The sequence below is a fragment of the Molothrus aeneus genome, chromosome 2 (genome assembly GCF_037042795.1).
Source record: "Molothrus aeneus isolate 106 chromosome 2, BPBGC_Maene_1.0, whole genome shotgun sequence".
Lineage (NCBI taxonomy): Eukaryota > Metazoa > Chordata > Aves > Passeriformes > Icteridae > Molothrus > Molothrus aeneus.
The window spans coordinates 46855411-46883273 of NC_089647.1; the positions used below are offsets into that span (position 1 = coordinate 46855411).

Consider the following 27863-nt stretch of genomic DNA (forward strand, 5'->3'; position numbering starts at 1 on the left):
AGACTTTAATTAGAAGAAACTGTCTGTGTTCACCTGAGTCTTAGAACATGCAGGTGAGAAGGAAGCAGCCCTTCCTCATCAGCGAGGAGAGCAGGAACATCCTGCTCCCTCAAAGAGCTGTTCTGGAGCAATGCCCAGAAGGCTGCTAAGGCTTCTGGGAGAGTTTGTTCCCATCTGTCCCCAGAGGTTTCTGACAGTAACCAGAGCTGTTTTGCTGGGGTGATTCCTAGCATGCACCTCCTTGGCACTGACTCTGCTGGGTCAGGCCCCCCATCCCATGGCCTCTCCCTCCAGGGTGGCCTTGCTCTCTTGCTGAGCTGCCCCTGCAGCTGGGCTGCCCCCAACAGATTTGTGTCCTGCTGACTTTTGTTAACATTTACAAGCTGTTTGCTCCCTGGAAGGCCTCCAGTGCTGCTTCTCTGGCATCAGTTCAAGGTTTGCTTCCAGCTCTAGCTGCTCTAAACTTCAGCACACAGTTCCACGCTTGTGTGGGACTGAGGGAAAGTATTTGGTCATGAATTTTGGCTAAGACACAGCAGAGCTGTGTCAACAGAATTGTAAGCTCCATTATTGCCCTTTCCACGCCAGCTGCTGATGGAGTAGCAAGGAGAAACCAATGGCCTCACACAGTCCTCTGGAGCCATGGTTTCAGTCAGCCATAGCAACCCCCCCCTCAGTTTCTGAAGGATGGGCTCTGCAGGGATATGTGTTTCTAACCCCTGCTTCATCCACAGATGGAAACAGCCTGGACAGAGGTCACTTGTGTGGGAAAAATGCTGGATGGAGAATGTGTCTCAAGTTGTTGCTTACTCCTAATGTAAGATCTTTATTTTTTTCTTTTTATAAATCTTCCTGTCTTCATTCTGCAGATCCAGAGTGCTCAGTTGTCAGACTGAGGACACATGAAGTGCCCCTAAAGGATACTTCAGATCAGAGCAAGCAGACATTTGCTCCAGATGGCATCCAAGTCCTCCAAGGACCTTACTGTTCTTCCTGTGATGGGCTATGGCACATGTTCTCATCCCTTGCCCCAAACTCAAAGAGCTTTCTTAAGAAACTGGTATTTGCCTAAGAGTTGATCCAAGAGAAGGAATACCAATTGGTTTGTTATTGTACAGTGATAGGAGCAGGAAAATCTGACAAGAGAGGGAGAGCAGGGGACTTCCAGCTTCTAACTTTGGGGCCAAACCTTCTGATTTCCTGGATTTTTCTTTTCATGGACTCCTGCTCCAGCCCCTGTCTGGCAAGCAAGGTGCAGCAGCTCTGACCTGTTGAGCCCCACCAGTCTGGGTTGGCTGGCTGCTGAAGGACTGCGTGGAGCTCCGTGAGAATTGAAAACACCCATGGGCTGCTCTCCACAACCAGCCCACCTTGACAAAGAGAGCTGGTTCAATGTCATAGTTCAGCTATGGACTGATCCACGTGCCTGTAAATATCCACTCAAATAAACAGGACACCCAGTTTGTTTCTTTTTACACTCCTTTATGGTGCGTGAGGAATATAAAGGAAGATGGCAGCTTGATGGTTTGCCTGCTTGGGGATGGGAGAGGGAACATATTTGAAATTGGAGTGGATATGATTTGCTTGGTTACTTGCTTCTTACACTCAGAAATCTGAGTTCTGTGTTGCCAGAGTAAAGAATTTGAGGAGAGCTCAGAAAATGCATGCTTGCTAATAGAAATCGAGAGATCTGGAATGGGGATGTTTAAAATGTGTCAGGTTTGTTGATGTATCTCTAATGAGCTTTTTGGAGAAAAAAACTTCCGTGGACATCAAACAGTTCGCCTCAATGAGGGCAACTGTCTCAAAAGTCCTACAGGCAAGAAAGAAATTTTCACACTTTCAGCATTAAAAAACCCAACCTACAAAGCACACGACTGAAAGATTACAGGGACTGTTCCAATTGTTGCCATGCCTGGGCTGGTGCCAGAGGCAACTGTGTGCCACCACTGCAGCAAGGAGTCCTGGATTCTGCCAGTCCCGTGTCACCCCAGCCCCATTGGCATGGGTAAATGCCAACAAAACCACAGCAAGCAGCACCTCTTAAACCCTCAGATCCTTTGTGATTAATTTACTTATTGATGGTCTTTCATAACTCCGTGGTCATCTTTTTTTCTCACTGCCATTAATTATTCCTGGAAGCAAATAAAAGGGCCCACCGATATCTCTCCCTCCCACTCAGCACAGCCAGCTTTTCCTTAGGGAGAAAAAACTTGTGCTCATTTGCAGTGGGACAATGCCGACTTTTGAACCTCTAACCACTAAACAAACAAACCTTGCGCTCTGCTCCACAATCCAAACAGGCTTTATTGACAGGCGTATCGCAGCAACGCGCAGCAGCTCCGGCAGCAGCCGGGCCGGGATCAATGCTGCGGCGGGGGCGGCCCCGGCAGCCGCAGGACATCCTCCAAGGGCCGGCCCCGCCCGGGGCTGCTGCCGTCCCGGAGCCCTGTGCCGGGCACAGCACAGAGGGAGGAGAGGTGCCTGCAGAGCCCTTCCAGCCCGGGGAGCCCTGCTCTGCACTGCAGCAGAGCCAAGAGCCTCGGTTCGGGTGCTGCTCAGCTTTGGCTGTCCCCAGCAGCTCCTCCAGAATGATCCAAGGACCCTTTAGAGTCACAGAAGGATGAATCTGGCTCCTGCCTCCCTCCGATCAGGAACAAACCATGGACATTGGACCCAGCAGGACATGCTCTGTGTCAAGCCCGTGTGCAATGAGCATTGCTGCTTTGCGGCTGCACCCGTGTTTCCTGGCCAGGCCCACTGCAGAGACCACATGAAATGCAGCAGGAAATCAGGCAGGTTCCTTGCACTGGAGCTACTGCTCCCACCGTGGTCTTCTCCCAGGCACAGGAGCCCTGGGTCAGGTTTTCATGGCCACATATCTGCTCTTGGACTGCCAGCCCCTGGCCCTGCAAGGCATGGAGCTGCATGCAGACAAAATGCAGCGCAGAGGCTTTGGGGCTGGTGCTTTCCATTTCCCCAAGTTCCCCTAGGCAGAGAGAGCTGCCTTGTCAGTAGGGTCAGTCCCTGACCAGACCATTCTCCCCAGGCAGTTCTGTAGATGCTGCCAGCTTTTGCCTTTGGCTTTTAGCAAAAAGATAAGAAAAGCTTCAACGAGGAAGAAACCAAAAGAAGGCAAATGGAATAACTGAAATAAATTTGATGACCAAAACTGAACAGCATGGGGCTAAATCCTGGGGAAGTCCATAATCCACAGAATGTGTTTGGGGCTGGACAGTGCCCCCATCACCCCTGCTGGCTCCACACCCAGCCAATGGCACTGGCTGCAGCATGGCTGCTCCAGCCCGGCCTCACTTCTCATCTGGACTTCTCCCATCCCTAAGTAAGAAGTACATATGGCAAACAGCCAGGGTGATTTGGCCAAATCAACTGGACTTTTCTAGTTTTCATCTCTGCCTAAGTGAGTCTTTTGGTCTCTTTACCCTGATTCCCCCCCATCTAGCCAGCATGTGGAAATGGGCCACAGCCTATGCAAAGTAGGCTCTGATAGAGCACAGGGCTCTTCCAAGGATTTCTGCTTCTGGTGGAGCTGTGATGAAGACTACATAGAGCTGATAAAATCAAGGGAACCTTGGAAAACCAACTGAGACGGCCCCTCCCTCCCCCCTCAACAAGGCAGAAATTGTAAGGATGTGAGAAACAGCACACAGTTTAACCAAAGGGACATTGCACATACAAACAAGGCTCCTCACTTCAGCATGACAGGACACCTTTTTCAGAAGAGATGAAATTCTTTCAATTTCTCTGCAGTGCAACTAATAAATCTGGATGGATGACTATCTGCACTGGATTTATGGGCTCTTTTACAAGTGCCTAACATTAAGCAATTCACTTCTGAACGTTTAAACAGTGCCTTATCTTGTCTGCTCTGACCCTCAGGGCAGAATGAACATTTTGCATATTCATGGTAGCAAGAAGAAAATAAAATATAAAATAAAAAACCATGTGCTTTAATAATTTTTTTCCTGCTAAAATTCATAATTAGCCCAACAACATTGCAAAGGTCTTTTGGACCGATCCCTGAGATATAACGGGGGTCGACTGGCAGGCAGCGCCCCCACTTTACCTAACAAATTCCAGGGTAAAAAAAAGCACCCAAACATAATAATAATATTAATAAAGCGATGGACACGCTTCCCCCGGACGACGAGACACAAACACTGTACACCTGTACACACGGCCGGCCCGGCGGGGCGGTGCAGTGCATCGGGGGGCCGCTCCCTCCGTGCCCCCGGCCCGGCCCGGCCCGCTCCGCTGCGTCCTCCAGCAGTCCCTGCGCCGCTGTCCCCGGCCGCTGTCACTGCGGGGCGGCGGGGCCCAGCCCGGCGGCGCCCGCCCCCGCCGCGGGACCCTGCAAGGAGCCGCTGGGGCTGAGGGGCTCCGCGCCGCCGGGCTGCGCCTGCTGCTGCAGCTTCTTCTTGTTGATCTTCCTCTCCTTCGCCCGCCTGTTCTGGAACCAGATTTTCACCTGCCAGGAGGTGGACAGGGGAATGAGGGGGGACAGCTCGCCGGGGATCTATCCCCCTCCCAGGGGCTCTCACCGAGAGCATCCCAATCCCGAGCATCCTGCCCCCGCGCATCCCAACCCCGCGCAGCCCGGTCACACGTGGCGTGCACAGCGAGCGCCACTTTTGGCACAGACCTGTCTCTCCGACAGCCCCAGGTTGGAGGCCAGCTCCGCTTTTCTTCTGATGGTGATATAGCGGCTGTAGTGAAACTCCTTCTCCAGCTCCAGCCGCTGGTGGTCGGTGTACACGACGCGGTACTTGTCTTTCGTCCTGGTTTTAACTGCGGAGCACAAAGCCAGGGTTGAGAAAGTCAAAGCCAAAGGGCAGAGCTGAGCGCAGCCATTCCGTCTGCGGTGCAGAGCGATCAGGAGCGGTCCTATCCCCCCCTCCCGGGCTTGCTGCTCGCCTCCCCCTGCCCTGGGCTGTGGTGAGCGCAGCAGAGGAGAGGAGACGTCCCGCAGTTCCTTGGGGACATGGGACATCAATGCCAGGCATGCCGGCGGGCGCAGAGCTCCCAGCCCCGGTTGGCAGCCCTGGCCCCACCGCGCAGCCCTGCCTCGCACAGGGACGCCTTCACTGTGCACTTGTCGGCTTTTGGTTTTGTTTTGCCTTCCCTAGCGACAACAAACTTTTTATAGAGAAAGAGGAAAAGGGAGAGAAAGAAAGAAAAGGCCCGTTGAGGGCACGGTGATTTCGTTTCTAAACGAGAAACAGCCGTCTGAGGGGGGAGTATCGGGAGCGGCTGCGGGGAACCACTCGTGAAGCGGCCAGCTCGCCCTTTTCTGTTACGGCACGGGGGCTACAGGCATTTCTTGGGAAGCCTGGAAGTGTGACGTACAACTTCAGAGCTCAGAAAAACCCAACGACCCAAGCCAACAAACAAACAAACAAAAAAACCCCAAACCAAACCAAACACCGAAACCCAAGGGAATCCGAAGGCGATGCCAGCTAGCAGCCGGTGAGAGTGCATCGCCGCAGTCGCCTGACCTCCTTTTTCCCGAGGGTTTCTTGTTTGACTGGTTGTGTCCCCGGCCCTCCCGTTCCCCAGGGAGCCGAGGCGGGGAGTCTCTGCCCCCAAGGTGCTTAATGGCTAGCAGGCTGACTTTGTTCAGGTAAACTCTCTGCAAACCACAACAAAAGCACCCTGTAAAGATACAAGCCTGATCAGAGAAAACTCCCCAGAGCCAGTGAATAGGGAACACAATCCCAAACAATGCGGGACAAGGAGATCTTATCAAAGAAAAACCCTTCTCAAAGCCTTAATGACAGCCACATTCTGTTTGAATTACCACTACTGAACAAATGGCGGCAGGCGCTTTCATCCCCCCAGCTCTGCACATTAACATAAACACTGGCTCCAAAGGCAGAATTTGAATGGAGACAAGGGACCGGCCACCACCGCACAAGCCCAAACTGTGGGAACAGCACGGGCTGCTGTGGGAAGCGCGGTGGGCCTGTAAGAGTTCCACCGGCACCCGGGACGTGGCAGTGCCAGCGGCCGGCACCGGGGCACCGAGGCTTTTCCCCCGGGGCGCGGCGGCCACGGGCGCAGCCGGGACTCCCGCACCGCTCCGCTCCGACCGGGACACCCCCGCCGGCCCTGCCGTCCGTCACGCAAGGCAGGGGATGAGAGGGGAATGCCATAAGTCATTATGCACTGCGAAAGTCGTCATCCTTTTGGTATTCCCGGCCACTATATACAAATATTTGAAAAAAAATTAAAATAAAGAAAAGAAAGAAAAAAATAGGAAAAGAGGAGATAGTAGCAGTGGAAGGCGTATATCAAAGCGCGGGACACGCATGTCCCCTGGCAGATGCACGGTGGGAATGAAAGAGAGGGTCTCCGGGGGTATTAACATCACAAGGGAGCGCGGCGCCAGCTACGGCCTGACCCGGGAGGGCACGCCCTCGCACGGCCCGGCCCGGCCCGGCCCGGCCGGGGGCACGGCACGGCCCGCAGGGATCGGGCTGGCAAGTGGCCGCCGCTGTCGCTCGGGAGGCCTGGCCGCACGGAGACCTTAATAAAGGGCAGGCGCCCAGTGACTCAGAAACAAATGCGGAGCGACACCGGCCGATGATTTATATGACTATAATTGGTTATAAAAATCTTCTAAGTGGCTATAAGCAGGAGAGCGGAGCAGTGGCAGGAAGAGCGAGCGTTTCCTCGGGATCCGGACCATTCCACCCTACTCCGCCGGAGCGCACCCCCGGGCACCGAGCCCCGGGGCCGGCAGCGGCTGCTCACCGGCCGAGCGCCGGCCCGGCACCCAGCACTGAGGTGGACGGGCTGTCGGTAGAGCCCGGCATCCCTGTTCTCCCGAGGACCGACCCTCGGGAGGGCTTGTTTAGGGGAGCTCTCCCCGAGAAAAGGCTTTGCCGAGCTGCCCGGTGAAACGGGGAGCCGGCGGCGCCCCGGGGGAGTCGTCGGCGGGGCAGCCCCGGCCCGCCCGGCCCCGGCCCGCACTTACCCTGGCTGCTGAGCGGGGGCTGCGCCGGCTTCCTCATCCACTCGCAGAGGCCGCGGCGCTGCCCACCGGGGGAGAGCGGCTCGGGGGCGGCGCTGGCGGCGGCGCTGGCGGCGTTGAGGGGCTGCACGACCCCGGCGGAGCAGTGGGGCGCGGGGCCGGCGTGGTGGTGGGCGTGCGGGTGGTGGTGGTGGTGGTGGTAGTCGGCGGGGCTGTAGGCCATGGGGGCGGCGGGGGAGCCCCCGTTGAGGCCGTGGACGGCGCCGGCGGCCGGCGGCGCCCCTTGGCCATAGGTGCCCCAGTCGTCGCGGAGCGGGGCGGCGTAGGGCGCGGGCCAGGCCGGCCCGGGGGACTGGGCGCCGTCGAGGTTCACATGGTACCCGCCGTAGTCCGCGTACTGCGGGGCACCCACGAAGTTCTGCGCCGCCAGGTTAAGGCCCCCCGAGTGGCGCACCGGGCCGGGGTACATGGGCCCGTCCTTCTCCAGGAGGTAGCTCACGTACATGCTGGCGGGGCCCCGGCGGCGGCTCTCCGCATGCTGCTCGGGGCTCTGGCCGCGGCGCGCCTGCTGCTGCCTGGGGCCGGGCTGCCCGGGGCGGGGAGGGGGCAGGCGGAGGGGCCGCGGCCCCGCGCTGCGCTCCGCGCTCCCGGTCCGCGCTCCCGGTCCGAATCCAATGGCCGGCAGTCCTTACATGATTAACGATTGTTTACAAGGCTCTATTAGTAATGGCCCAGACACACCAAAGGCAGGTGACGTGGAGAGGCGCTGGGTATATAGCTACTACCCCTAAAAGACGATTTGCATTTAAAAAGATAAGGAGAGGGCAGCGACCTGATCACAGCTAAATATTCAAGCCTTTATTGTTTAAGAGCTTCCTCCTTCCATTGCAACCTGGTGCACTTTAACCTCCAATCACAGGTTCAAAGGATGAAATCAAGAGACTTGCAAAAGACAGAGAGGGAGATCTAAGGGCGAGGGTGGGAATATGGGAGCCGTGTATCACGGCCGATCTGTAGGCAGCACTTTAGCCAGCTCTTCTCTGTGCTTTGGTATTGGGGGGTGGGCGGGGGGGGGGGGAAGGGGCGGAAGAGGAGGGAGTTTTGATTAAAAATCCACAAAGCTATTTTGTCGTGGTTGTTCTGAGCAACAAACCCCATCGCGACGGCCTACTGCTTTTTGTAAAACGCTTCCCACCCGCTCCCGCTCCCGCTCGGTCATGGGCGATGAAGGCGAGGTAAGAGGAGAAATTCCCCCCTCCAAGGGCGCTGTCTCCTTCCTCCGCGTGTGTCTGCAGAACTTCGAGGTCGGGCGCGCCCAGCAGGTCCGGGAAAGGACGAGGACTGGGGGTGCCTTCGTTTAAAAAACCCTTTGCCCTCAGACCCACCGCTGGAGGGAGGCCGGATAATCCCGCCGCCTGGCCAGGTCTTGGGACCGAGGCAGGGGATGGTTCTTCTCAAGGAGGGAATCATCAACCTCCTCCCGGAGCCCGTCACCTCACCGGGAGATTCCCTCGCTGTATGTAGCGCGGCCGAGCCCGCGGGAAGCCCGGCGGCTTGTCCCTCCAGGCACACACTTCTTCCCTCCCCAGCTCCTTGGAAACCCTCTGGAAATGCTGGCTCTGGAAGGGCGGCTCCCAGGCAAGCGGCAGCCGTCTCCCCCAGCCCAGCCAGTCCCCTTTGAAGAGGCGATCCCCTCTCAGCTTCCCCCCGCCGCTTTTATGCTTTAACTTTTCACCCTGAGCGGGGACAATGCGAGACGACGTTTGCATATTCGCATCTTTTCCCATGACACAGCGAGGAAACCTTTCACCCGCCGAGAAAAAATGGATGGGGACGGGAATGTCCCCCCGTTTTCCCAGCACTTTCCGCCGGAGCAGCGCAGCACCGTCTCAGCCGTTCTCACCGGCTTTCCCGGTCCCCTGGGGCGGCTGCGGCTCGGTCCTACCGGGGCTCCCCAGACGGGCCCCGCGCTGTCGCGGACCCTCCTGTCCCGGGTATTACACACGGAGATCCACGTGGTCGTGTCCCAAGGGTGCTTTTCCTTCCACGTGGGTGGCTGTTCTGCACTCCGAGGAGTGTCGCTGAGACGGGGTGTCTCGCAGCTGAGGGCGGATTTCAGCTCTGCAAAGGCAGATGTCCCGAACCCACTCTCTGAAAATCTCCCCCTCCTTCTTCCCCCCATTCTGTCGTTCCTTTGGTACTGAGCGTGGGGCTGACGCGGAGCCAGGCTTTAACGCCAGTAAAATTCAGCGACCTGTCTTAAAATGTCCCAAGGGATCCAGTGTCAGTGGCCCTGAGAGACCGGGACGCCCAAGCAGGAAAGGATGGAGCATCTCTCCTTGGGTAGAGGCCACAGATGGCCCCCTCGGAGTCGCTGTGCATGTCCTGGATGCGAGGAATGGGGTATCCCCACCCTGCGCACAGCCGGGAATGCTGTGCCCACACCGTCACTTGTTTGCAGACGGCCGCGGTTGCGACCCTACGATAATAGCAACGCAGCAGCAGGGATGCAGAGATGCCTGCCGGACGCCTTCTCGGGAGGGAATTTCTCTCTTTGTTGCCTATTCCCACCGTGACACTTTCCCCCCGCCCCGACGGTGGGATAACGAGGAGAGGGGAGCGGGGCTTGGAGCTCCCAGCGCTGTCTGAGCAGGAGACTGAAATGTCACTCTGGAAGGGAAATGCTGTGTCCCTTCAATGTAATCGCCTCTCCCGATAAGCGCCGACAGAGCCGATCTATGCAGATGTGAATTTGATGATGCCATAAACGGAGAAAGGGGCCATTAAAACGACAAAACTCTGGACATATTGTAATAAAACGCACTGCAACCCTGATCAGCCCCGAAACAGCCCGATTCCGTGTCTAAGGCGCCGTCAGTGAATCCCTGGCAGGCAGGTGGCTTTTTGGGGTGAGACCCGAGGCCAGCCCGAGCTGACAGGGCCGGGGCCGTCGGCCGCGGGATCAAATGAGAGTCTCGGATGGGACTCCAGTGAAGGGACAGGATAAGGCTCCGAGGCAGCTCCGCCACTACCTGGAATGGCAGCCGGAGCGCTGCTCCGCTACGCTGCCCTTCTGACAGTGATCCCAGTTCCCCCCCAGTACGGGGAGGACTTGGGAAGACCGAGCCCCACCAGCCGTACCCTAACCGGGCTCGGCGGCGAGATGGGGACGAGTCCCGCTTCCCCCGCGGATAAATACTTCCAAGCATCCTCCGCCACCGCGCAGCTGCTCCCCGGACGGGACCCACGGCAGCTGCTGGGGATGGAGACACGCTGTCCCGCGTCACTATTGCCTTAAAATAAGAGGGATCCCGATCCACTCCTAGATGCCTTGGTAGCCCTTCGGGCTTCTCACCCTTTTGAGTGGAACAGGATTTGTCCTTGCTCCGGCCCTACCCAGCTATCGGGGCTTCTCAAGGAGGCTGGGGAGAGGATATATCTCTCGGCCGGGTTTCACCCGTTTTCTCCCCTCCTTTCTGCCCGCTCCCTCTCCGCTTTCGTCTCGGGTTTTCCCGCCAGCTCCGGCCCAGAGCTGCAGATCCGGGAGAGGAGTACGGATCCTGGTATTTTGAAGTATTTTGAAAGTCGCTCTCCACCATCTCACATCTCTCTGGTCTGGGACCAGACCCCCACTCCGGAGCCTGGGTGAAGGCCTGATCGCTCCCTCTTCTCTTCCTCAGTTTTTTTTTTTTTTTGATTGTTTGTTTGTTTGTTTGTGGGGGTTTTTTTGTGTTTTGTGGTTTTTTGGTTGGTTGGTTGGGTGGGTTTTTTTGTTGTTTTTTTTTTTTTTCTTATTTCGTTAGATCCCGAGAGGGAAACTGCGACTCAACGCCTCTCAAGCGGACAAGTGCCTGATAGGGGACACCGTTCGCAGGGAAATATCTTTCCCCTCCCCTCCACGCTGACCTCGATATTCTCCCCGCAGGGCTGTTTCACCCAGGGCTGCCTCCTGGGCAGACGCTGGGCTCCCCGTCCTCCTCCTTTAGCCTCAACCTTACTTCTTGATCTGAAAAAATAATTTCCGACATTTTTCCGTGGGAGGCAGGGCAGGGCATGGCTGCGGGGAATCTCCGGGGGCAGGGCAGGGCAGAGCGACTCTGCGGGACCCTCGGGCCCCGGGCAGGCGAGGCAGGAACCGGAGCGGGCACCGCGCTTCGGGGACGATGCTCATTGTCGCCTCGGGCCACGGGGCTGGCCTGAACTGGGGGATAATGGACAGCCCAGCCCGAGGACTCCCGTCCCGGGTCAGAGACGTCCCCATAAGTCCCGGGAAGGGCCGAGTGCTGCGAAGCACCCGCCATCCCTCCTCCACAGGCTGCTCCCACCCGGCGGGAGCCCTGTGGGGATGCGGATTCACTGTCGTTATTTCTACCTGCTTTGTGGTATAACTGCTTTTTCTGTGATTTAGGAGAATCTCGGGGTGGGGTGTGGGGGATCTCTCTGTCTCCCTCCACCTTAACGACACGGAACCGGGAGCGTTGTTTACAAGGTAAAGAAAAAAAAAAAAAAGCCCGCTTGAAAGCCCTTTGGCGGCCATGGAGAGAGAAGGGAAGGAGGAATCGTGTGTTAGTTAGTCCGACCTGTGGAATTTATGACTCCCCCTAAGCACAGACATGATAAGGACTCAGAAAACATCTTGGATCTTTTCAAGCCGGCAGCCCCCGAGGCTTTGATGTAGATTACATTGCAGAATAACCCAATACTTTTATCGTGGGGTTGATACTCGTCTTGTTTAAGCACATGCCTCTAGGAGGGGGTTAGATGCTGGACGCTCGCTCCCGAGCGGATTCGCGTTGCTGGGAAGAAAGCAGACGGGGAGGGAAGGTGGCACCTGGTGCCTGGTCGGGCTCAGCCGCCCCGTACCGGCACCGCCACGGGCCCGGTAGCCAGCCCTGCCTCTTTGCACAGGTGCTGCCCGGCCTGAGTTCTCATGGCCCTGCTCTCCTGCAGAAAACAGGAGCGTAAACAGTGAAGAAGGAAAAAAAGTCGTATGATACACCAGAGGCTTCTGCAGCCAGAGAGGTGAGGGTGCCCCCACCCTTTCAGATTCAGTGGCTGGCACACCTCTGCTGACCAAGGAAATAGCCTTGGCTGGATTTTATCTTAATAACTTTCTTTACTTGACTTTACCTCACTTCGTTATCTTTTTTAAATGTCACAGAGGAAGAAGGCCGCACCGGGGCGCCCCGGCTGCCCGCAGAGAGCTGTGCCCGGCCCTGCTGGCATGTCCCGTCTGGCCGGGCCGGGCCCGCTCCGGTCACGGGAGCCGTGAGTCAGCGGCGGCGCGCACCGCGGGACGGCCCCGACGGCGCGGCCCGGGCCGGGCGGGGCGGGAGCGCTCCGTCTCACGGGAGGGGAAACCCAGGGCTCGGCTGTTGTCACCTCTGCCCCCCAAGGACACCCCCGCCCACCCAGGGACGCTCCCCGCAGCACGCAGGGCCGCTGTCATCTTCCCACGGGATGCAGCGGGAGCGCGGGGCTCCCAAACCTCACGGCCCTGGCTTTGCGGCGAGGCACGGCCGGCACGGGAGACCCAGGCAGAGGTTGGCCCCGGGAAACCGCAAGCCCCGGCCCAGCTGGTGGGATGGAGTCACTAATGCCAGTGTGTGTCTCCCGTGCCAAGCAAAACACCGAATTTGGGCTGTAAAATGGTTTGCACACATTGCCACCAGTGTGCCTGCCCCCGTGCTATCTTCCTCTCCCAAGGGCAATCTGAAGGCTGATGCCCTCACTGCTTTCCTCACTGATTAATTTCCCAGCTCTGAAGCCTTAGCAGGGAGGTGATGCACGCCCCTTGGGTGTGTTGTCCCCATCTCCACAACACATGCTAGTCTTGCCGGTTTTTCTCCACCATTCCATCTGCTCCAAGCCCTTCCATGGCAAGATGCTATGGGCTGGTTGCCCCATGCCACTGTGTCCCTCAGCCTTGAGCTCCATGGCTGAATCCTACAAACCCCTTCAGTGAGCAGAGGCATAGGGTGTTGCTGACCCATGTAGATGGTTTGCTGTTTGCAAGATCATAATTGTACACATCCCTGAAGGGCCATAGTGCCTTGTGGATAATATTTCATACTAGCAAATGTAGGAGCCCAAGGCAGGGAAGTGCCAAGCTCTTCTTTGGCCTGGCAGGGAGCAGGCCAAGGCTCCCACATGGGACCTTTCCTTACAATGGGGCTGTAGGAAGGCAGAAGAAGACTAATCTTTCTCCCCTGACAAACCTTTATCCTCCAACCCAAAGCCTTGGTCCCTCTGGCTCCAAGGAGAAATTGGTATCTGACTGCTCCCCACCATCTCACATTTGCTGCCAGTTATTTTATTCTAGTTTCTGAGAGGGAAAAGGAATCTCACTACATTTTGTTTCTGGTCTGAAAAGAAGCCCCAAAAGGAGCAGAAGGTAGGGGCAGGCAGACCCAGAGCCAGCTTCCCAGCTGTGGCCCACACTCCCCTGCCCCAGGCTCTCCTCCTTGACTCAGCTCCCAGGGACCAGCCCAGCCCTGCCCCAGTTTAGCTTCACAGCCCCCCCTCACCCAGAGCAGCCCTACACACAAGAGGTTTTCCAAAGGAGAACCCAGCACACATCACGTAGTTTCTTCTCCAAGAGAAGTATTTTGGAAACTTGAGCTAGGCATCTCTTTCTTTTTATGATCTGAAGCCTCCGAGCCTCCTCTGTAGACGGGACAGTCATGGCACTGGTGGGACTGGAGGGCTGTCACTAGAAGTAACTTCTGGGTTTTCTTCAGCCAGTGGAAGCATAGAGCAAGGGAGGAGGGAGAGGAACCCTAGTGTGCCTGGAAAGAGGCTTCTCTGGGCAGCCAAATCTAAGTGTCAAAGCTTAGCTCTGGTGCAAAGGATCATGAGTAGATGTAGGCAATCCATGGCAGCAGGAGTGGGTCACTGTCAGGATCTCCTGTCTGTTTTCATCCCAGCTAAGCAGTGTTTAAATAAACCAGCTCCCACACCAGTCTTTATGTGCCTCTGTGGAGGCAACCACAGGAGCGCCACCACTTTTCCACCTCTCTCCACAAACAGCTCTTCAGAATTCCTTCTCAGCTGAGATCTGAACTAGATTGTGCTCCAGGGCACCCACACATCTTCAAGGAGTGTTACTCTATCAGTTTTCTGGCACAGCCTTAAACACATAATTTTTAATCTGTCAGTGACTGATAAGGCAGGATCCCCAGAAGCTGCACTATTTATCTCATTACAAAGCATTTCAGGAAGGATGAATCTAGCCCAGGTTTTAGACAACCTGCCTGGAAGGACTCCTGCTGAGCCATTCCATAGTTCTGGGGTGCTCACCAAGGGTGAGAAGGAGCTGGGCTCAGGTTCCACCTCTTTCTGAAGCCATTTAAGGCCTTCTCAACCACAGATCTGAGTGGGTATTCGCGTGCCTTTTTTTTTTTTTTTAAGGTGTTTTTCTTTGCATGGTCTAATTAATTAGCCATTGATGCAGGAGTGAAAGTGGCAGAAAGGGAAGTCTGAGCCCTGAGCCACTGAGGACTTGATCTGATTCTGTGTTTGAGAGAAGGGGGCTGAGATTTGGTGCATCCACCTCCATGGGACCCACTCATCTTCAGTATACTTTGATTTTTTTGCTCCTGAAATAATTTCCAGCAGAAGTTCTGACTCTTAAAATAAAACCTGTCTGCAAATAACTCTGGAGCAATTATGACCTTGGATTTCTTCATTGCCTTTCACAGTGCCCTCCATGAAGACGTGGAGTGAAAGCCACTGCTGGCATGCATGACAGGCTCACTCTTGCTCTTCTCTTCGGGTTTGACACTTGGTAAGTCCCAACTTCTCTCAGAGGGACCCCACAGAGCCCATCCCAGGTATCCCAAACCCAAAAGCATGACGTGCTGGAGAAGTACCTCCAGTTTTTCTATAGGGACAGAGAAGGGTCTCTTACATTTTTGGTAAGGCAGCAGGACATGGTTGTTTGGGAAAACACTCTGAGGGGGGTGGGGGGGCAGAGCGGTTTGTGCTGGTACTGGGTTTATCCCATCGGTGCTACGAGGTTTTGGCTGTGGAGTCCTTTTGACCGACACCCTCACGCCCATCCCTACTCCCGGGTCTCCTGTAGCTCTGGACCAGACACCGCGGCTGGCCCGGCTCCCTGTGCCTAGCGCCAGCCCTGCTCCCTGTCCCCCGTCCGGCGTCCCTCGGGCTGTCCGCGGTCGCGGAGCTCCACCTAGTGCCGGCTGCGGCGGGAACGGGGCCGCCTGTGCCCGGGCATCCCGCGGGAGAGCTCCGAGCTCCCCGGGACACGGCTGTCCGAGCTCCCCGGACACGGCTGCCCGAGCTCCCCGGACACGGCTGCCCGAGCTCCCCGGACACGGCTGCCCGAGCTCCCCGGACACGGCTGTCCGAGCTCCCCGGACACGGCTGCCCGAGCTCCCCGGACACGGCTGCCCGAGCTCCCCGGGATACGGCTGTCCGTCCGAATTCCCCTAGATACGGCTGTCCGTCCGAGCTCCCCGGGACACGGCTGTCCGAGCTCCCCGGACACGGCTGCCCGAGCTCCCCGGGACACGGCTGCCCGAGCTCCCCGGACACGGCTGCCCGAGCTCCCCGGGATACGGCTGCCCGAGCTCCCCGGGACACGGCTGTCCGAGCTCCCCGGGACACGGCTGTCCCCTCCGAGCTCCCCGGGACACGGCTGCCGGCTCCGAGGCGCGCCCTTGCAGGCGGAGGGGAAAGAAAATTCGGGCAGATTCCCCAGCGCCATCCTGTCTTTTCGGCTTGGGCTGTCAAATTATCTTTCTTCTTATTTCTGTTACTGTTGCGAGGGAGAGCTGAAATGTCCTTCAGCGCTTTTAATTGACCTCAACCCTTCTATTGCTCGTCTTCCTGGATTAATGATTACTGGATCTTAGTCAGTCTGTGCCTAACTTAAGGCATCCACCTTAGACTAAAGGCATCTCTGCTGGAGGTCTTCAGACAAGCTTAACTCTCTCCATTCACTACAGGGGGCAACTCATCACTTTCTCCTGACAACGTGCTTCTAGAGGCATAGATTAGGGGTCTGGATCCTATGAGAGAAATGTGGGCATTTCCCTTCAAAGATCACAAAACTGATCCCTATCCAGCACTGTCTGTGGCTCTGCACAAATCTCATAATGGACCACCATTTTGCTAAGTCGTGTGGGAAGCATCCTGGAAAGAAAATGTCCTAAAATAAATTATTTTTCAATTATTTTTCAACTCAGTACCTCCTGTAGCTTTGTTCCATCCATCTCTTCTGCGCGTAGAAGCAGATGCACAACTTCCCACACGTTCAGCCTGTACAGGAGGGTTATTCTCCTGATTCCTCTTCCTCATGGAATGCTGTGTTGCCCGAGCTGCTTTTCATGTGTGAATCATGAGAAGTTGTACTTGCTCCAAGGTTCTCTATTTGCCTTTATATCCCCAAGTCTCAGCTCAGTAGTGATGATGGGGCCAGATGAGCTATGTCCATTTCTTTTCAAGTCTTGTGGATAAGCACGTGACACAATTCACTGGCTTGTTTTTAAGTACATGGGATTCCCGTCTGCTCCTCTTTGAGCCAAGTTCACATCTGCTTAGTTTCCAGGACCAGCCAGGCTTGGAAGTGACCAGTTCAGCATTAGGTTCCTTTAAATTTGAAGGCTGAAAACTCCTGTCTTCACAAGATGCTTAACTCCCACTGTCCAGCCACTGCAGGCTGTGGGCTAACAGTGCTGGACAGTGATATATTGCAGATGAACACCTTCAAACAGTTATGGCTATGTTAAAAATTATATACATTTTGCAGAGAATGCAATGTTAAAATTTATTTCTGTCTGAATATCTCTAGATTGCTCTTTAGCAGTTTGTATCTGATTAAAAAATTGATGATTCATTGATAATTATTAATAACATTAACAAAAACATACAAATCATAATCACTGTATTACAACATTATTTTTAGACAGTGTTAGTAAAGAGCACCTCAATTTCTGTGATAGCATAATCTTTGAATAGTTATTATTTTATAAGATCTGCCTCTGAAAAATCCTAACTGAACTTAGCACCTTGTAAAATGCAAAAGAGAAAAAACTATTAACCAATATATTCTCATCTTGATCCACTGTGATGTAGACAAATGTATCCTATTAGTCATGATGAAAGTTGCATTTAGAGATTCCTAAACCTCATAGTGAAAATAGCTGTCTTTTTAAGTATACTGAAAACACATCAAACCTCTGGGTATTGTCCTGGGAGTCTGTGAGAAAGTTAAAGAGGCATAGCTTCATTTTAGTGCAGCAGTGTTCATATACCCAGGCTGAATTCTGTGGATTTGGAGAGATGATAGTACACTCCTAAATTACAGAATGTAATTTCTTCAAAATTAAACATTTTTTTTTTTTATTTTCTATTGAAACACGCAAAGCCCCATGAATGGAATTAGCTGTAACTCAGCTGAAGTGAGACTTCCAGCTGGAGACTGCCACCTGGATTTTCCAGACCAGGGAGGTAGAAGGTTATCTCCAAATATCACTCCTCTTGGTTATTTTAGATGCTTATTTAAGGTGGAAAGGAATCCCTCCTGTGAGTGCCTATCTCTCATCAGCAGTTGCAGAATGTAGCCTGGCTGAGTAGAGGCCACATGAGTAACTAAATATTGATAAAATTAATTCACCTGAACACCCACCAACCACACTTCACAACCACTGAGATGTCCAGGGTAAGACAGTTATACTCAATCAAACTAAGAGCTCCTTGTAAAACAAGACTGATGGAACTGTAAAATTTGGACATCTAAAACTGGTGACTCCAATGGGTTTTTTTCCCAGCACTCCCTGACATCTGGAGATGAAGATGTGAATAGCACTTCTGGAAATCACAGCAGCTCTCTTTAGCTGCATAGTCAATGATTGCAAACATTGACTGAAATTACTGTGGATTCTCTCATATTTGCTTGCAATGTGGCAAGAACAGTATAATTCAATATGTTGATTGGGCACTATTTACACAGCACCAGGAAAAGAGACATTCAGTTGGAGAGAGGCAGCAAAAAAAGCTGTCGTGCTATAGGTGTGTTTGCTGAATTCAAACAAATGAATTACACCTTCTTCTCAAAAAGTCACATAAATACTGACTGGCTCACAAGAAACACAAACAGTGCAGCAGTTGGTGACAATTTCTTTTCCTAGAGCTGATATAAAACACTTATCCTACACAGAGTTTATGACAATACTGAGACCAAATCCACAACTCAGATTATTTTTCAACCTGAGGGTCTTCATGCTGGAGCACAAGGGGGGACAGCAAAGATTCCTCATCTCTGTTTACACGAGGTTTACTTTTGATGCTGGAATAGTGTGTAGCAAAGTTTTTCTTTGTATTATGGTAAATCTAGAATTGGGAAGAAGAAGTAAAAGATATCTTCTGTTATTATTTATTGTATTTGGAAAAGTGCTCTCCTCCCCATGAAGCAGGCACTGAGAAATAGTGTGTGTAGTCCAGAGTGGATACCCAAGGAGCAATTGGTAATTTGGAAAGGAATTGTTTATCCTCCCTGAAGAGGAGATAAATATCTGGTATGGACAGAGCAGGACTTCCTCAGATCATCTTTATTATTTTGACCTCTGGGAATGACATAAAGCATGCTGTCTGTGTCTGTGAGGACATGGCATGGTGATCCCTCATGACACCCTCTGGCCCCTGGCACAGGCTCAGCTCCCCTCCCATGTCAGCCAGCAGCATCACCAAACCTGACTGCACTGGCTGCTGTGCGAGGGGAGCCCATTCCCTCAGCACAGGCTGAGAGACTTCAGCTTTCCAGAGTCCCAGTGGGAGGAAGAAAATCCTCATCAGGAAGGTCAGGATTCTTTCTGATGGCAGAAAAACATGCCCCAACTTAAATGGATCCATGGGCAGTGTATCCATAATAGAGTTGCGTACTTCAATAGAAAGCAGGAGGCTATCCCTCATCTCATGGTCATCTGTGGAGCTACATATAAACCCCACAAAAACCCAAACCCAAACCCAGACATTGCTCACACGTTCATCTCACTGTGTTTACTTACTGCTCCTTCTGCCTCAGCCAGCTGACAGGCCAGAAAGGAAACCAGGTAAGAAAAAGAGGGTCGTTTCCTGGAGTCAAGAGCCCAACAGGACTGCATCATGCAATAGCTGCAGAAGGAAAGATGGCACAGAAAACTTGTTAGTCCTTGGACTCTCTGTAAGTGACTGTGTGGAATTGCAGGACTTGAATGGGGAATCATGGGGATCAGAATGATTTTATAGAAAGAGGCCAGAATTACAGTGTTGTATCAGTGGAAAAGAAGCAGAAAGATAAGGATAAAACATGAAATGATTTTACAGTGACTTAATCAGAGTCCTTAGTAAAATCTTCATTGTGGTATGACACATAATAGCATGATGTTTGTTTCCCAGCTTCCATAGAGAAAATGTTAGGAAGACAATGCCTGTCTTTCATAGAAACTAAACCTGTTCCTTTTGGACTATGCAGTCTTAAGTAAACTTCTCACAGCAAGTATTTTAATGTAATTTGACATAAAAAAATCTTTCTGAAGTTTAAACACCACCTTAGAAATATTGCAGCTTCACCAGGCATCAGTGTTGTGCCTGACTGCTAAAGTCCCTTGCAAAGTTACTGGAAAAATAGGCTCCCTGATATTTAAACTCTCCACAGCAATCTTTTATGGGTTAATCTGTCAGATTCCCCTGTACATTTAATGCCATTACAGCCTTTATGTGGTGAGGATAAGAACAGTGCAGCGTCATAGCACGGCACTCTGTCCCTAGAGCATCTGTGAAACATCTGCCAGAAGAGCTCGGCCAACTCAAAGTCCTTTCCTTTCCTCCATGTTTCAGACCTCATAATTCTCTGTCACCTTCTCTTCTCTTGTTCCCTGGGGCCCACCTCTAGGCAGAGTCCACCCATGCACAGAGGCACAGGCTGAAAATTATGTGATGAGAGCAAAGAATTAGCTTTCCCCAACTCTTCCTTAGCAGGGTTTTTATCTAAGAGGATCCCTAGCCACCTGGAACTGAAATAAACCTGGTGAACCTTGATTAAATAATAAAGTCTAGGAAAGAACCCACCAAAAATTTAGTCAATATGGAAAACATAGCTTTTGGGGGAAAAAAAAATAAAATGAAAGAAAAGAAAAAAGAGAAAAGCAAAAGAAGAAAAAAAGGGAAAAAAATCTGTGGTCTGAGAAAAATCTGAGAATAAGTTCCCTGGGGAAAGAAGGCACAACTAAATAAATATAATGAATTAGACCTGTCAAATACACATAACCTACAGTGTTGATCACTTCTGCTTTAGAACAAAACCTGCAGGATCAGGCAGACTTTGTTAGATTTAGAGGAAGATCTCACATTTTGCAACTAATTCTGGGTGAGAGATAGTGTACAATAAATAAAAGGTCATTCAAACAGTGACCTAGTAAGTACAAATTCTCATGCTGTGCATCACTTGGAAATACACTTACACATCTTTTGTAGCATAATACGGTTGGTCCATTTTAAATCCACTTTGTATTAATTTGTAGAAATTTGTGTCAACCTGAATGCCGGGGTAAGGATTTACACCTGTGGAAATTATCAGAGAATATGTGTCAATTCAGAAGCTGCCAAAACCAAGCACTGCTCTTTTGTCCCACTGTAAGACATACCCAGGGAGAATATTTCCCACAGCAGTATTCCATAGGACCAGACATCACTCTTCATGGTGTATGTCCTCTCGAACAAGCTTTCAGGGGCCATCCATTTGACTGGCAGCCGAGCCTGTGCAGACAGGGGGATGGAGGCCAGGTCATGCTGTGACACAGGCTGTGACACAGGCTGTGACACAGGCTTTCTGACTGACTGTACTTCTCACTGCCAGCATGACCGATTCATGTGTTTGCTGTGTGCAAGGCTGTGTCTCTGTCAGCAATCCCTGGGCATTCCCATTGCAGAGAGAAATGGACACTCCTAAAGAGCCAGTTCCTCTCATCCATTTTAGATGACTATTTGAGGAAGAGGTGAGCTCAGTCCTGAAAAGCCACCTTCCTTCCTCTGACTTCAAGCATAGAGTGGCCCAGATGGAGATGTCCACACTGTGCTTCTTCATAAAGCCAGAGGATCTGGCACACCCCCACACATATGCTGTTGTCCTACACTGTTATTACCCACAACAGTAAAAAATTCCCAGTGCTTCCATCAATGGATGCTTTAAAAAGAGCATGGATACCATCTCATTTACAGAACCAGCTTGATTATTTTAATTATAATCTAAGAATTTGCTTTTGCCAAGGGCAGGAAAAACTGAGATTTCTGTGTTGCCCATACAGACATGCACAAAGCTAAAAAGGAATTAAAAAAATCAAAACTTTTCTTTCTTGGTTCCTTATAATTCTTATAATGCTGTGAAAACCAGAGAGCCCTCATGAACTTACATTGCCCCTGACAATGTAGTTGGAGTCATTCATTACATCTCTGGCAAGGCCAAAGTCACAGATTTTCACCACTTTCCCATGGGTCACCAGGACGTTCCGGGCAGCGAGGTCTCTGTGGATACACTTAGAAGGAAAGGAAGGATTAATGCTCAGCAGCATTTGGTACCAGTGGTGGACAATTCCCTGCCTTCTGAGCTGCCACCTCCTTCCACTTCAGCAGTTTGGTGAATGGCCAAGCTGGACACCCCCTGGCTACTGGTGGCAAAGAGACAGGGCCAGAGCAGGCACAAAGGTGCCGTGCAGTTGCTTCTTACTCAGGATGCTGCCTAAAACTGCAACCCAGTCTTCGCTGTTAAACCAGGAAGGAGGTATAGTTCAAGCTTGCCACTGAGTGGCTCTGTTTCTCAACCTGCCTTTTATAAACTGACCTATTTTTGGCATCTTTTTTATCTGAAAAATTTGCTACCCTTCACCATACCGATTTGGACTCAAGAAATTCCATTCCTTTGGCAACTTGATAAGAGAAGCAAAGAAGGTCTTCAAAAGTGAGCACATTAAAATCCTCTTCTTCATCCACTGGTGTGCCTGCATCCTTAATTTTATCTGTAAAAAATAATCAAAAGTATGAATTTTCCATGGACTTCCTCACTCTGATCAATCCCACTGACTGTTGTAAAGGATTTTCACAAGCTCCTACCAAGAGCAACATCACAAAGAGCATCCATCTTTTTTATCCTTCACTCAGATACAAAATAAAGGTGAGTATTTTCATATTCAAATACTATGCTCATAGCATAAGCAGAAACATAAGACTCTGATCTCAGTGGTGTTGAATCCTCCTCCAGCAAAACTCCTGCCTGGACTGAAGAGAAACATATGATAGAAAGAGGCCTCTTTTGTCATGGAATCTAGTCTGGTCATATCAATAATATAAAAAATACAATAAAACAGCATTCCTGAAGATATAATCAATTATCTCTTACCTTCCTCAGAAAGCAGCACAATCCCATTTGATTCCAGTGTCACATTTATGTTTTGACTTTGCATGGTTTCAAATTCATCCCCTCTGCACAGAGCTGTGTTCACACTGTACTTCAGGTGAGTCCCTGTCCTGGGGTAATCAATACATTTTCAAAGGTTTCACACAGTATCACATAATCTATCACATCTAATTTATCACATAATCTTCTACACATAAACTCTTCTGCAGTGAAAAACATGAACAGTTACTACTATTAAAAACCTGTACACAGACATGACTCTTCTCAAAACTGGGAAGAGAAACAAGAGGTTTTTTGTCTTCTGCAGTCTCCATAAGGAGAATCAAATCTCAGTTCCTCATAAAGAATTGTTTATTAAAGTATGTGAAGGCACATTCTCAAGAATTCAATAATTTCACCAGTGTACACAGCACAGGTGAGAATGCAGATTAAAAGCAATAGCAGTTTTTAAAAGTATCAAATTGTTACTAAATTCTTTACCTAGAGTTTTGATCCTGATGAATATTGTGGTAAAAGCTGAAGTTTTGTTGTTTAAAAATATCTGTCAGTGTCCAGTGAAACTTTTCTCTCTTGCTCCTTAAGTAGTTCAGAAGGTCACCATAGCAACAGTATTCAAATATCAAGTAGATTGGTCCTGAAATAGTTGGAAATGTAAATAGCCTGCTGCTATTTATAGCACCCTCCCTATTAAAGCCCTAATGCTGCTTCATTTTCTCTCAGGATTAATCTGTGTTAAAACATCCCAAGCATCTTCCATTCCCAGGTGGATAAGCTGTACTGATAGGCACATAATGAGAATTTGTTTACTGACTATAATGTCCCTTGGGAAGTCTGTGTAACTTTGTCCTTGTGGTGCATCTCTCAAACTGTATTGAAAATCCCTTATAGAAACAAAAATCCTTGCCCATCGCAATGGCAATGGGGAGGACAGTACAGGCTATAAGGATGCAACATATTTTCTAAACCATGCAGGGTTTAAGCAGAAGATGACTCCTGCTAATTATCTGGGTGGTGTGAATTTGTATCCTTTGACCTACATCCTTCCATCTATCTGTGCAACCTTCATGCTCTGGAAAGATCCTTTTTATTTTTCCCCAAGAAGACCACCTGAAACCCAAGAGTACTTTGGGTACTAAAATGAGGGATAAATGACGGATAAATGAGGGATATCCCTTGCAAGGGGAGGTGTCTTAAGTAGAGCACTGGTCAGGACACTTTCTCGAGAAAGGAAAAATACATCCAAGTCCTGAGCCAGGCAGGCTTGGATAAAAGCCATGACCAGCCAGCAGGAGCTCAGAGTGCTCACACATCACCCTGCAAAGCCTCACTCTGCCACCACCACTTCTGGCCCAGAAAGACTGACCATGAATCTGTGGATATTTCTGTGAGAAGGCTACTGTCAAACAAGGTAGGACACACTGAAAAAAACTGTAAAGTGTCTCAGAGAATGGATGGAAAAGTCATGAGAACCATGTAAATACTGCTGAAAATGGCACTTGGATAAGGCTGGAAGTGTTCCTGCCCTACCCTACCAGACTAAGCAGGTCTTCCCTGCAGCTCTCCTCCCTGCACCATCACATCCTGCCCACTGTTCCAGAAGGCAGTGGCAGTCTGTGTATTTTAAAATCAGCTAAAGCTACTAAGAACAATCTATTTCTCTGCTTTCCTCTTACCCCTCACATATCTGGGCCTGACAGTACTGCCACTGATGCAAACTGAGGAAACAAAAGTTAACTGTTCTGCTTGGTCTTTCTGACTGAATAAATAACCATGATGGAAAATCTGTCAAGCTTTTCAGTGTCAGGTGTTACAGTCCATGATATGGACCTACACTGGGTGAAACCCTGGTATTTCCCCAAGCTGATCTGTTCTTTAGCCTTTCTTCACCTCCTCTTGTTCACCATTGGACTGGCCAGAGAAGCAGTTTTTTGGACAAGAATAGCTGTGTAAATTACTTCAATGATAACATGAGTCACACATTAATTAATCAATGATATTATCTCACTACTTTTATCTTGGCCCACCTTTGCTTATTTTTTTCACTCTTCAGTTGTGTTTTTACATTTTGTCCTTTAAAAGGTTGTCCCTCTTTCCTTTTTTTACTTCTCCCATTCCTTTTTTTTGTGTCCCTCCTACCCCTGTTATTTTTCAGTTTCTTTTGTTTCCTGTCTATCTTTTAGCTATTTTTATCCATTCATTCGTGAGTGACATGAATTAAAAAAAAAATTATAATTTCCTATGTGAACAAAATCATGTGTATACAAAAGTCCCTGACACCAGATAAGTTTTTCCTCTTCACTTAATAAACTGGCTCATACCAGTGCCATCACCACCATAACAGGAAATCCTATTCTACAGAAGGACTGTTGTATCACTTCCTGCCAGTACAATCAGAAATGACCCTTTTCTGTACACATGCATGGCCTTAAATTTGCTTTCAGTTCATCTTCATCTTATTTTGGGTCAGAACAGAACAGCAAAATTAGTCCTCGTTATTCCGGCAGTTTTAATTGGTTCTTTTCCACAATTTCAATTACCTGACAGGGTACATGCTCCTAGTAGGTTCACAATATTTTCATGGCTTCCAATGTGAGTCATCATTTTCAGCTCAGACATCAGAGCATCTTTTTCTGAAGCATCAGGTTTTTCTGTAAAAGCAGTAATACAGATTTGGAAATCTCTGGCAAAGAAATGAAAATTTAAAAAGTTGTGATGCTGTGTCACGTGCAAATCTTCGTTTCAAATTCATTGGACTGACAGTACACTCAGGAACATCCTAAAAAACCCTTCCCAAAGTATAAAAAGATTCAGTCAAAGGTTGAAACTAAATTTGTGTGTGAGTGCAGATCATTTGAGAGCTTGGGAAAGCAGTCATTAAATGTCAACATTTGTCATTCTTGGGCTGGCAAGGAATGACAGCAATATATTAAAGTGTTTCCAAGCACAGAAAAAATGGCAGACAAGCCTGTGGCAGAGAAATGTTAAGAGAGGAAAATGGCAGCCATATGGCACACAACCAGCTGCAATCCAGCAGCTGAGAGGGCCACCCTGTGCTTCAGTAACAGATTTAGTCTTGTTTGTCAGTGAGCATTTGGTGCTCACGACTTCAGTGAATTGTGTACGTGAACCAAAATGATCAAGTCAAACTTCCACAAAGGACAAAGGAGTGGGCCAAGGAAGCAAAAAACTGATGCTTATGTGGAAATGGGAGATGAAAACCTGAATGGCAGTGCTGGCAGAAAGGGGCTGTGTGGGCACACAGGTGGGCAGGGTGCTGGTACCAGTGTGAAGCTCATTCCAATATATAACAAAAGGTGGGTGAGGTGGATACCGGTCTCTTTTCCCAAGTAACAAGTCAAAGGATGAGGGGAAACACTTCAGTTTGTGCCAGGGGAGGATTAGATTGGATATTCAGAAAAATGTCTTCACCAAAAGGGTTGTCAAGCACCAGAACAGGCTGCCCAGGGAAGTGGTTGAGTCACCGTCCCTGAATGCATTTAAAAGACGTGTCACCGAGGGACTCGGTGTAGTGGTGGGCTTGACAGTGATGGTTAACAGATGGGCTCAGTGATCCTAGAGATCTTTTCCAGTGTAAAGTACTCCAACATTCTGTGAACGGGGCTGTGATTAGAAGGGACACAGTGAGGCAGCCCTCCTCTGCTTTCTTCCAGGGAGACTTGCTCCTGGACACTGCTTTTGTGAGGAGTCCAGACCATAGCAGAAAGGAGTATTTGAGGTTTAGTATCCTTATTCATAAGGAGGGATGGAAAGAAACTGGTTTATGTCATCATGAAGAAAAAAAGGCTGCAGGAAATTGTGCTGGAAGTTTTGGAAACAAGCTAGCTCAGACACAGCAGGCAAAGGGTTTGGCACAGCTAGGCAGCACTGCAAGAAAAAGGGGCCTTACACCAAGGGTCATAGTCACCAATATAACCAGCAGGCTAATCTGCACTGGGAATTTGCATTTCTCCTCTTTAGAGGCTCCATACTTCCCCACACAACACAGACCTTCTGTAGTGTGTAGGGCAAAATGCAATGTGCTGTGGGATGAAGACACTTCAGCATTACCTTTCCAAACTGAAACAAGGTTTTGAAAGCACTTTGAAAGGATTTTGAAGATAAGCATTCGTGAGGTGTAACTGCTGAAAGTTTTCTCTATAAGGGGGATTTCTAATGCCTCTTCTACTTTGGAGATACTAGAACACATCACTGCTTGTGGAAGGCACCAGGGTTGACCATACCTTTTAGCATTTTGACTGCGACCTGGACTGAATCTCCTGCATTGTTAATTCCATAAGCTGTTGCAGTCACTACTTTCCCAAAGGCCCCAGAACCAAGGACCTGTCCTACAAGACACAAAATGCCAGTATTATTTGCTGCTGGTACAGCACAGACTATTGCTCCAGTATTGAGATTTACCTTATGGATTGCTCACCAAATTCCAGATTTTCCCTGGGAAATTCCCATTTTATATCATATTCAAATTCTCTGAAGTCGATGTAGATGTATTCATTATCTGATGGCCCTATCATCTGTATCATTTGCCACTGGCTTTCATATTTGAATTGCTTTGGAAGAAAAAAAACACACAATGAAATAAGTCTTAGAGAAAAAACAGTCTGGTAGGAGCAAAAGAAGGATTTTCAGGTATTTATGTTTGCTTTTACCTTTTTGTATTTAAGAAAAATGAATATAAACAAAAAAGCAATCAAGAGAAGAAGAAATCCAATGGAGGCATAGGATGCAGCATTGTCCAGGGGTGAAGAAACAGCTCCTGAAACTTTACAAGACACATGTTACTACCCACTGAAACAGAGTGTGTGTACAGCTGAAAATGAAAGGAGAACCCATGGTCAGTTCTGGCAGTCTGCAGCCCTCTCACACCTGAGCCTCCTCTGCATGGGGATTGAGATGCAGCCATATGCAAAGCAAGATGGGCAGTGGGCATTAAGTTCTAGGTAATTCTGACATCTATTTTCATTTAAAAAAAAAGGAAAAAAAAAGCTAAATCCATTAATATACTGGAATGCATGGAGGTGTTGCTGTGATTCTTGGATTGAACTTAGTGAGCAAAAACAGGAATAAGGTGTTGATTGGTAGATGAGCATGCAAACATGAGACTTACCCTCATATTTTGCTTGTTTCTTAACCATAAGTATTATGATTACTTTCTATTCTAATTCCAGCATGAATGCTCAAACTCTGACAGTGGTCACAACTTCTGTCCACTGTAGTCAAAAGCACCAAACTGCTTGTTCATCGTGACAAAGGAAATCCCTGTACTGCAAATACCTGGGTTTTCAAAACAATTCCTACTGCAACAGCATGCTCCCTCTTACTGAAATATTTTTCTCCATGGAATAGATATAGTGTTGCAAGTACAAAGTGCAAATAATCATACTGACTTTCTGGTTCAATGAGGAAATAAGCTGTGATTCCCTTGACAAGAAGAGAGAC

At 50.0% G+C, this 27863-nt stretch overlaps 2 protein-coding genes across 2 annotated transcripts in view; both read right to left on the reverse strand.

Annotated features, from left to right (window-relative positions):
* Positions 1-4318: 4318 nt before the first annotated feature.
* Positions 4319-7499, reverse strand: CDX2 (caudal type homeobox 2). Its single transcript, XM_066570999.1, has 3 exons — positions 6998-7499; positions 4664-4809; positions 4319-4489 (listed from the first exon to the last, which is right to left on the reverse strand). Exons 1-3 carry the CDS (start codon positions 7497-7499, stop codon positions 4319-4321), a joined length of 819 nt encoding a protein of 272 aa, XP_066427096.1.
* A 10715-nt stretch (positions 7500-18214) lies between these two features.
* The window catches only part of FLT3 (fms related receptor tyrosine kinase 3), a 28938-nt gene continuing 19289 nt past the window's right edge, over positions 18215-27863 (reverse strand). Inside the window, exons 13-24 of the mRNA XM_066571770.1 lie at positions 27074-27186; positions 26842-26974; positions 26648-26752; positions 24944-25054; positions 22887-23040; positions 22389-22516; positions 21884-22008; positions 21406-21528; positions 20641-20752; positions 20458-20557; positions 19024-19129; positions 18215-18349 (exon numbers count right to left, since the gene is read on the reverse strand). Coding sequence (XP_066427867.1) covers positions 18215-18349; positions 19024-19129; positions 20458-20557; positions 20641-20752; positions 21406-21528; positions 21884-22008; positions 22389-22516; positions 22887-23040; positions 24944-25054; positions 26648-26752; positions 26842-26974; positions 27074-27186 — 1445 coding nt within the window. The remainder of the gene's footprint in view (positions 18350-19023; positions 19130-20457; positions 20558-20640; positions 20753-21405; positions 21529-21883; positions 22009-22388; positions 22517-22886; positions 23041-24943; positions 25055-26647; positions 26753-26841; positions 26975-27073; positions 27187-27863) is intronic.